Consider the following 10,669-nt stretch of genomic DNA (forward strand, 5'->3'; position numbering starts at 1 on the left):
TTTAATTTTCCCTTCAACCTACCATGATGTCTGCGAGTTTTAATGAAACATATCAAATTCGTTTTCCAGATGACAGACACGAAGACGTGTCAATCACTTGACTACATAAAACACACGCACACACACACACACACACACACGCAGACACACACACACACACACGCACGCACACACACACCAGAGGGACTCGATCGCAGCTCGTCGCCGTCCATTGCTGCTCCCGACTGTGCGTCGGAGGGGATGCAGCCAATCACGAGGGCGCTCTGAAAGCTGAGAAGATGGGAGGAGGAGGGAGGGAGAGAAAAAAGGCCCAGGAGAGCTCGCGGGAGCTTTTCCTGCCTTCAACTGATGCGAAGCTGCGGGAGAGAGGAGGCAGCCCGTGCATCCTGCGCGCTGGAACAGAAGGAACCTTGTGCTAACTCTCGCAGCAGCAGCAGGGAGAAATCCACGGATTTACACTGCTGCGTTGTTCGTGCGTAAAAATGACCGAACACTCCGGTGCGCGCAACTAACAAACGTTTTTTCGAGAAGTGTGGGTTTTTGTTTTTTTTATGTGATTTAAGTTTGGATTACGCCGTTTGAGGGCTGCAGACTGGGGAGGGAAACAAGTTCTGTCTGTCAGAGATCCTGAGACGCACCGATCTGTCCACTCGAAGGAGTTTTGGAGACGGAGGACATGAGGCTGTTTGTTGTCTGCGCGCTTCTGCTGTTCAAAGTAAGCAACGATCGATTACTGTTTTTGGTAAAAAAAAAAAAACCATTGCCACACCTATTCATGAACTCGCAAGCCTTTGTGATCTCGTATCACCAAAAACGGCACAGTAGCAGCCTTTGCAAAACGCCTGCATCTGATTCTGAAACTGTCCTCCCCAAATGTTCCGAGAGGAAACAGAGCCGAGTTTGATCAGCGTCGTGTCACCCTTGTTCTTGATGTTAGTCTGTACTTGTCTGAAAGAGGGGGAAGAGTCCTTGTATAGCCTCGGACGACCAAACCATTGAATATTAAACAGCTCCTTATTTTTGCTCCATCTAACTTGTCAAAAACACATTCCGGACTGTGGCCTATATAACCTGCGGAACCCCCCCCCAAACATGTGGAGATTCTTTGTTTTGTGTGTATGCAAAGTCCAACTGGGAATGTCAGTGCTCATTTTTCCACTCACATGACATACTCTCATTCTGCGGCGGCAGCAGCAGCAGCAGCCAGAATGAGCCCAACAACTTGGAACGGCAGGCGAGGACCGAGCACGTGCAAGCGCACGCGTTCCCCAGGCGCGTGCACCACGTCAGAAACGAATGATGAACCTCATGGAGAAATGATACTTTACAGTGGTGTTCGATGGCATATCATTAAGTGCAGGATCAGTGGAGGGAGAGAAAGAAAAAAAAAAAGCCCCTGCCTTCACAGATGCACACAATAATTTGACATTCATCTTACCTTGGAAAGAAATTCCCATTGGGCCCGTGGACCTGTCTGGACATGCTCATCAGACTCAAAAGCTCTTTTGTTAGATCGAAGTAGGTCTTATCTAGATAGAACGCCATCTCTTAAAGGCAGATGTGTATCTCTTTCCCGGGAAGAGGCTATACAGTAGCAACAGGATTTTCTTTGTGATATCTAAAGATGTTTTCTTCTCATCTGACCTTACAAAGCACAATCGCCTGAATGTTTCTTTCGCCCGCCGAAAAGTTATAATCTGTGCTGTCAAAGGATTCTCTTATTACTCACCAGATGATTGAGTGCAGACGCTGACTGCATGCTACAGTATCTAAAGGAGTCTTTTCTACTGTCAAATGTGTTTCTGAGACTCCTCATTGCCCGAAATTTTTACTGGGGATGTTCCCACATGTGTTGCTTTCGGCAGCTTCTGGTGAAAAATTGGCCTAGCCTGCAGTGTTGCTGGGGTCTGGATATCCGGAGCAAAGCAATTATCATCATTTTCTTCTAGCTTGTGGTGTGTGTGTGTGTGTGTGTGTGTGTGTGTTGGGGGTGGGGGTGGGGGGTGGGGGGTGGCGGCGGCAAGGGAATGCTTTAGTTTGTTACCACAGTCATTTTGAATTTCCATAGAGCAGTTAAGCAGATTTCTTTTCCTTGGGGGGCAGATTTGAGCGTCATCTTTGAACCACTTCTCGACTCTTTAGTGAACGTTTAAAAAAAAAATCAGTAGTTTAAAAGTTAACAGAAGCACTTTTCTTTAGTTGGTCTAGTAGGGGGTTACAGTGACGGGCGACCTTTTCTACTTGGAAATAGAGAAACACGGGCCCTATTCAATTTGACTCGTGACCTCCCTGTATACTAAGGACAGTGGGATGTGCAATGTGGACAACTGTTCCTCATCAAAGGCCGTCTCTGCTGAATGGGCCCCGTCTGCTGCTGTCACAGTCACATTGTGAAGGCTCATGGGTCAATGTCGTGACAGGGAGAGAGAGAGAGAGAGAGAGAGAGAGAGAGAGAGAGAGAGAGAGAGAGAGAGAGAGCTTCCTTTTGTGCGTTTAATTTTCACGCAGATTAGATTAACGGTGGAAACTCCAGCCCAGGCGCTTCAACTTGCGGTCTCACTTCAGAAGGGCACGGGAAATGTTTCAGGCATGGAGGAGGCCGAGACCGTGTGTGTGTGTGTGTGTGTGTGATCCGCGATGACTGAGCGTCTCCGGCAGCCGTGGAGTTGAGAGCCCCATTCAAAGCAGTGCTCCTCGGTGGTCTGTCTGTTCTCCCTGGGGAATCTCTTCAGATTGCGGCTTCTTACCTAAATGGAAAAAAACCAACTGCAGGCCCCTTCCGCTCAGAATATTTGCCCCCGAGGTGAAACATACGACTGAATGTTATTTGGAGAGTATGCATAGCAAATAAATCTTTGCTTGAAAGTTTGACATAGGGCCAAAGTGTCATATCGTAGGAACACCATCAAATATAGAAAGAGGGTAGAGTCAAATTTGTTGATTTTGCCTTCTGATTAAAAAAATTAAAACAATGCCAGTGTGTTTAGTTTTTATGTGCTGCTCTTTCCCAAATGTTTAGCCTCACGTGGTAAAACGGTGCCAATTTCTCTTAATAAATCAGTACTAATACTGTTCCCCTTTTTGTATGAAATGAAAAACGGGTCAATGCCTCAATGTTCAAATCAAACCATACAGGTGTCTAAGTTCGTCACAGTATTAGGTGTAATGGACAGTAACCAGATGTTAGAACATCTATCATTCTGATAAACATGAAGTGGCAACCATATATAGTGTTATTTCAGTGTATACAGTAGATAAGGACTCAGTCATTCCTCTGCCGAGTAGATCACTGTTCCCTCTCGCTTCCAGTGGGGCATGGACTAAATATTTCATTGTACACTGGGAAGTGGGTGAAGTGCCAAACCTTTGGCAGCTCCGTCTCCGAGCCCAGTTGGCCCCTCCAGGCAGGCTTACAGGGCTGCACCCGCTCGGGGCTCACACCATGCTCTGTTAAAATGACAGTAATCCAAGCTGGAGGTGAAAACAAAGCAGAGCCAAATATTTATCACAGTATGGATGGAGGGCTAGTGTCAGCCGAAGAGCTCCACCTGGAGACGAGCGATCAGCGTTGCCACTGAGCCTCTCTGCTCCCAAGCTCTTCTGGTTCAGGCTTGGTCGGAGTCTGCCAACTCCAAACATGCCGCCGCTTCCTGCCTGCTGGATCCAAACACCCCGACACACTAATACCCCTGATCTGGGTTCTGCGGCTGGTGCTCAAGATACCATCAGGCTCCTCGCTGACCGTCGCAGTAAAGCTGGGTGTTGTTGTTGGAAGCGGGCGAGCCCCGTTTCAAAGCTGTTTCTCCGGTCGTATCAGAATGGAAACTTTTCAGTGTGTCACGACTGGGAGCATGGCACTGTGTGTGTGTGTGTGTGTGTGTGTGTGTGTTTCTGGTGGGCTTTTCATTGGAGGCTCTACAGGTTCACACACGTTGCCTGTGCTTCTTGGCAGACTTCAGAGACATCGGTGGGTTGTTTGGCTGTTACTTTTCCCCTTTGCAGGAGGTTAGTCGTGAAGACATCTGTTTGCTCTCGTCTGCCCCCAGGCAGAGTGGGCCAATCTCCCTCAAATGTGTGCATGTTTAAGATGCCGTTGTTCTGAGCCCGGAGAGGGGGGAGCTAGTGAAATACTGACCTTCATAGACACACACCTGCGGGGCTTGGCAACTTCAAAGGCCCCCCCCCCCCCCCCCCCCCCCCCTCACCCAAACAGACACTCACATGCTGGGCAGCCTTGGTTAACTGACACCCGCGCCCGGGGCTGGAACTGTCTCCTTCATAAACCTCCCCCTTCTTTTTCTGATGTCAAGAAATAAACACACACACGTATATTCGCGCACAGTCCCAACGGTATCATTCACAATGAGTCGGTATGAGTGGGAGGGCGGAAGCTCTTTTTACTTCTTCCTTCCTGCTTTTCTCAGTGTTTTTTCTTCACCCCATTTTGTCTTATTCTTTCCACTGGTCTGAAGCCATCTGATTAAAGCCAGCCACTCCTGTCAGGCACCAACCCCGCTGCACAAGCCGTTAGGAATGTCTGATCTATCCCTCATGTCACAACTCAAGCTGGGCTCTCCATTACCCACTTGCAGATAAGGACTCTGAGCACTTTAAGGGTGAAAACTGAGGCAGATAGGGAGATAAAAAAAAAGGGCCATTTTCAGTTCGCCCAGATCTTCAGTTGCACAGGAGTGGGAAGTGTGCGATTTCCTTCCCGCGTGGTGTGAGCCAGAATACTCTGTAGAAAAGAAAAACGTCCTCTCCTGGTGTCTTTTTTTTTTGGCGACTACTGTCTGAAAAGTTTAATATCAATCATGTAACTGTTGTCTTGAGAGAGTGGATACAGAATGGCTCTAAAACACGAGAAGTTATTTCTTTTAGTTCTTTCAAATAAAACAAGAAATCGCAGTGGAGGTGTTTCTTCTTACCGTGTCGTTTATTCCCTGCAGGTTGGTCTCGGAGATGCCTGTGCCAGTAACAAGTTCACTGAATCGGGACAGTGTTGTAGTCTGTGTCCTGCTGGCTTCGGCGCGGTGGAACAATGTGGGAAAGAGGATACCAAGTGCGCGCCGTGCCCACCAGGTAAACGATTATAATCTAATGTTACCACACCGATATAGAATGTGTTTCACCCGCCCTTTCATTATCTCTCTATAAGATTTAGACGGCACTATGTCTCCCCATTGCCACTGATAATGGTGAGAGGAACACTGATTTTGTCATCTGTTTCCCAGGAACGTTTTCCCCATCTGAAGGCCTCGGCCCTTGCCTTCGTTGCGACAAGTGCCCACCCAGTGTCCCCACGGTCGCCTCTTGCTCTGCTGATCAAGACACACAGTGCGAATGTGACAACGGCTTCTTCTTCTTGAGAAGCCATGGCCTGTGTGCGCCCTGCTCCAAATGCACCCGTGGCGAGGGCGCCGCCCGGCAGTGTGGCCTCCAGGGAGACACCCTGTGCCAGATCTGTGTCCCGGGGACGTTTTCCGAGGAGCGTATCAGCACCAAACCCTGCCAGACGTGCACCCGGTGCTCTGACAGCGAGGTGGAGATCCGGCCCTGTATGCCCAACTCTGACACTCTCTGCATGGGTGAGTTGTAAAGGAGAATTAGAGTCGGAAGACAAGATTTGATTTTTAAAGGACAAGTCTCATGATATTGTTTATTTGTCTCATTGTCAATTGATCACACAAAAGACAAAAACCAAAACGAATGGATGCTACTAAGAAGTATTCTTGTTATATATATATATATATATATATATATATATAGTTCAACTTTGTGCCAGAGACCTGATCAAAAACACATTAACCTGCCATCATCACTTCTGGGTGATATGCTCCTTCACTATGATGCATATAGGGACTACACACAGTCCTACAGACCATTTTTATAGCTGAAAATAGTCACTAACAAATACATAATTTGATTATAAAAAATTAAATGCTTGGCTGTTTTCATTACCTTTTAGAAATTAAGCCGTAAATCTGTGACATATCTTTTTTAACGATTGCCAAAGAGTGGATAGGTAAATCCGAAGTTATTGAAAGACGGATCTCAGTGTTTTATAATGGGATTTGCTGAAAACAGGAAAAACATAGAATAGCGCCAGCTTTTAAAGATCTAACGCAGGGCAAGGCAGTAAAAGTGAAAGATAAAAAGATAAAAGACTGAGCTCAAGGGAGCGGGGGGTTGGGCGGTGGGGGAGTGCCTGCGAGCCTACGAGGACATGTGGTTAACACCTGCATCCACACCTCATCCAAACTCTCTGTAACACTTTAAGCCTGGAAACATGAGTAGTGAAAAAAGGAGCTCACTTAAGTGCTGTAGTCACAATTGGTCTGAGTTTGACGGGTCTTGACGGGTCCCAAGAACCCGAAGACCGAGGCAGGCTGCCGACCCTGACCACTCGTCTGCTTCCCCCCGAATGGCTACATTCACTCTCCAGCAGTAAGGTCATCTGTACACACTCCGGGTGCATATGTCATGACCCTTTGAACCCCGGAGGGATCAGTACTGTACCTCGTAGTGTTTGATCCTAAAATAGGCAGACCGCAGGAGGGAAGACGAGGCTGGAAGCAGGGGCAATGAATGGTTTTGAAACCCCAGGGGACCATTTTGACTGAGGCTATCATTACATCAGGCATACGGGCTTCCGCATGATTATTTCTGGCCCTAATCTTTGCAGCCCAAATGACTTTCTGATGTGTACACGTGTTCCTGTATCTGACGAGTCTCCCGTTCTCAATCTTAATAGATAAGAAGCTGCACATTTTATCTCGACCTGCTGAGGCCGATGGGACTCGGGATACTCCTGGGTTTCCAGGTGAAGAGGAGGTGATCGAGGAAGAGGACGCCAGTCCTGCACCCGGGACACCCAAGTTTACCCCACAGGATGAGGGGGGCAGCAACAACATTCTGGCTTATGTGTCTGTTCTGGCTGCCGTGGTGCTGGGTCTGCTTGTTTATGTGGCTTATAAATGGTGAGTCCCCTTCAGGGTTGGGTCCTAGGCCTTAAATGGAAGTAATAATGATTTTAGGTTTGGCCCTGGGGAGACAAATGGCTCACTGTGTGTGATTTAACTGACACTGTTTTCCTGTGGTCTTCTCAGCTGGAGATCGTGTAAACAGAAGCAGGCTCTCTCCAAGGCCCGTGCGGCTGAGTTGGGATCATCTCCAGAGGGTGAAAAGCTCCAAAGTGACAGCGGGGTTTTTCTGGACTCTCAAAGCCTACAGGACAACCAGCCCAGCAAAGGTGCGGCAGACAAAGGCTCTTTGAATTCAGATTAAATTAAGTCGAAGAGTTCAGAAATTTATCTTAACAAGGTTACTAAAACATCCATCACTCTATTAACTCAGTGTGCTGAAATTCACTTACATGCCGGCATTACTAAGCTGAGTAGACTATTGAAGGAAAAGACAGAAAACAAGATTAAATGTAATCCAGAATTTTAAATGATGTTTCCAGATTTCGTTCCAAAGACCTTGTTTATAGAATTTCATAGGGAATGTATTAGGAGGAAAAATATATAATTTAATATTCCAGACTGGACACTAATGTCCTCCACTCTCTGTTAAAGGGACCCTGTGAAGAAACTGACCACATGTAGTGCCACTGAGCAGGGTCTTTTTTGAGCAGATCCCCATTTTGTTCCTTGCGTCTGATGCAAATGTGGGAGAACGCATTTCCTGCTGCCAGTCGCAGGCTATTCCGCTGATTGACAGTTGGTGGTAGTCACACACAAGAGAAACTTTGACTTCTGGCTAGCAAACATGTAAACAATGTGCGTTTCAAAACTCTAAAAAAGAGTTGGCTCTGAAGAGTGTTTATAAAGAAGAAAATGCATTCGTCATGTTTGTTGGGCCTCTGGGATAGACACAGTGGGTTTTGGCAAGAAACAATGGATGTAAACATAAATGTGTTTGTTTACAAGAAAACGCCACTGGGCCTCTCTCAGTTTCCAGTTTCCCACAAGAATAGGAACAAGGAAACTTCCTCGTCTGTAACTAAAATCAAAGATCTGTCATGAGACCTATGACTATGTCTACCTTGATTGATAAAATAATGATAATTATTATTATTGATTATTATTGTGAAGAGCCCGTTTGGATCCCCTCGGCTGATAAGCGGTGAGCTAATTCGTTTTTTTCTCAACAGGCACTAAGAGGGACAGCAAGCAGGACAATCGCCTGTACGTCAACCTGCCCCCCCACAGACAGGAAGAGGTGGAGCGCCTCCTGCAGGAGGGAGGGGGTCGAGGCTGGAGGCAGCTGGGCGCCGCACTGGGCTATGAGCCCGAACAGCTAGACCTGTTTGGGCGCGGGGAGGCCCCCGCTCACACGCTCCTCTCCAACTGGGCCCAGAAAGAAGGCTCCACCCTGGGACTGCTGTGCTCTGCGCTGGCCCGCATCGAGAGGCCCGACGTGGTCACCGTTCTCACCTGCCCCACGCAGGGCGTCTCCGTGGTCTGACATCGTTTCAGCCACGTGTGTGTGTGTGTGACAGACAGACTCAAGTGAAGAACTTTGACAGAAATGACAAGGGAGGTACTCTTGATATCAACACCTGTCACTGAGGGAGACCGCCACTGACAGTTCTTAACGCCTCGTTGGACATTTTCTGTTTTTACAAGACGAAAAACATATTCTAATGACACTTTACCCCAGTTTATGTCGCCATTTGATATTACGCGGATCCAACTGCATGAAAGAATCCCCTGCGAACTGTCTGTTTGCGCTACAGAGAAAATCTCCTTTTACTATGGAAATGGACTTTGTGAATCTATTAGCCTCGGTGACACTGTGGGTCTGTCCAGAATCTGAACAGACCCACAGTGACGTCCACATACCCTGCAATATTCCACAAGTGGCAGGAAACAGAGTAATGTGTAACATGTGCTGCATGGGTGTAATTCGTTTTTTCAACAAAAAAAACCCACTGTTAACTTGTTATTTGGACAGAAATCAGATTTGTCCCCTGCTTCATCTAAATACATATTCCCTCCATGTACTATTGTAAAGAAATACACACGTCTCAGATCATCATGTTTCTAGTCTGGCTAGCATTGTTTTATGAATCACAACTTCAGCAACCACTTTGGTATTGCTGTTGATTGTTGCCAACAACTCTTCTTTCCAGTACTGTGCGATCTTCTCTATTTTGGCCCCATTTTCACTTGAAGAAAGAAAAGAATACTACAAGAAATTTAAATGCCAAGTGTTTTGATTTCTTCTTTAGAAATTTAAGGTTAAATCTTCCTAACAAAACAAAAAAGCTTGAAATTGTTATTTTCTTTATAAGAACACTTCTTAGACATGAACTTCTCACCCCTTTCTTTGCTGCAGCCACTAAGTAGCCTTGGTATTTATTTACACTGAGGATATATTATTATGCACCAGTGAGGTTTCAAATATCACCAGAAGACGTGAAAATAAAGCATGAATATGAAAACACATTTCTTAGCTCTTTCTAATGTTTGTCTATGATCGTAAATGTCTTAAATATTGATTTGTTTTGTGAGATCAATCGTGAACTGTGAAAACGGAGGAAAAGGAATAAAACTGAATCAATTTTCCTTACATTCATAATACACTATTTCTGTCAACTTAATTTTTTTGTATTGCGAGAAAAAACAAAACAATCCAAAGACACAGTTAATACCAATGCCTGTGTCAATCATGCATCTGTATTTATTTCATCACCATTTCAAGACTAAATCATTAAGCAATGTGGTAGTGACTCTATGTGATGGCCTCAGATGGTTTGATTATTCTTTTTATGCCAGTCATGTATGGTTTTCTGTATATATCCCCTGATGGTATGCCCCTGTGTTTTTGTAAGAGTTTATTCATTTAATAAATAACTTTGATAAGTCAGTGCACTCTTGTTGTAACAGGAATCTGCACAGTTAATGTGTAGGTTTCTTGGTGGTGTGTGATTGTGGAGTAGGTCAGCTAATTGAAAAATATTAAATAATTTTTTTGCTCAGTATAATGGCTGACATTGCTTATGTAATTCAGATACTGTGCTTTATGCCTTTGATACCAAATGGCAAGTTTATTTTTTTGATCATTCATAGAAATATGAATATATTTGCTGAACCTGATGACAACCACAGTCCTATAGGGTGTCACAAACAGTTAAGTGTAAAACACACTTGATGGACGACACAATGGAAATTTTGACATATTTGAAATTCACTCCCCCTTATCAAGGGATTTAGTGTATAAGAACATTTCCTATTCAAGACCCAGAGGGAAATCATTTAAGAGGTATTTAATAATTTCAGAGTGAAATGAAAATAAAAAATTCATCCAAAATATTCCAGAGGAAAGTTCTCCTCTTTCTCTCGCAGGCACAATCTGATTCCTGCTCCCACTTTGCTCTGCACTCAGATCTGTTAATGATCTCTTTGCCTTCAGTTTTAAGTGGGAGCAGGCATCTCGCATGGCCTGGGGCAGCGTTACATGCCGTCACACACTCCAGACGGGACTGCTTAACTGCGGTCTGGAGCACACAGGCACCGGGCTACGGAATGTGGATACGCTAGGAGGGGAAGGGGGTTGGGGAGGTAGGGACTGAGGAGAAAAGGGGAAGCAGAGCAGTGCCTCTCTCCACTTGTCATGGGTCTCCATATTTAGAGTGCACATAACGTCTCTAATGACGGCAGTC

The 10,669-nt window shown here is 45.7% G+C and overlaps 1 protein-coding gene across 1 annotated transcript; it reads left to right on the plus strand.

Moving 5' to 3' along the window:
- The first annotated feature begins 311 nt into the window (after nt 1-311).
- nradd (neurotrophin receptor associated death domain) lies at nt 312-9,873 on the plus strand. The gene is made up of 6 exons (XM_035630072.2): nt 312-715; nt 4,950-5,082; nt 5,235-5,588; nt 6,755-6,980; nt 7,110-7,252; nt 8,156-9,873. The coding sequence occupies exons 1-6, from the start codon at nt 677-679 to the stop codon at nt 8,467-8,469; spliced, it is 1,209 nt and encodes a 402-aa protein (XP_035485965.1). The 5' UTR covers nt 312-676; the 3' UTR covers nt 8,470-9,873.
- The last annotated feature ends 796 nt before the right edge of the window (nt 9,874-10,669 follow it).

Source organism: Scophthalmus maximus, chromosome 1 (genome assembly GCF_022379125.1).
Source record: "Scophthalmus maximus strain ysfricsl-2021 chromosome 1, ASM2237912v1, whole genome shotgun sequence".
Lineage (NCBI taxonomy): Eukaryota > Metazoa > Chordata > Actinopteri > Pleuronectiformes > Scophthalmidae > Scophthalmus > Scophthalmus maximus.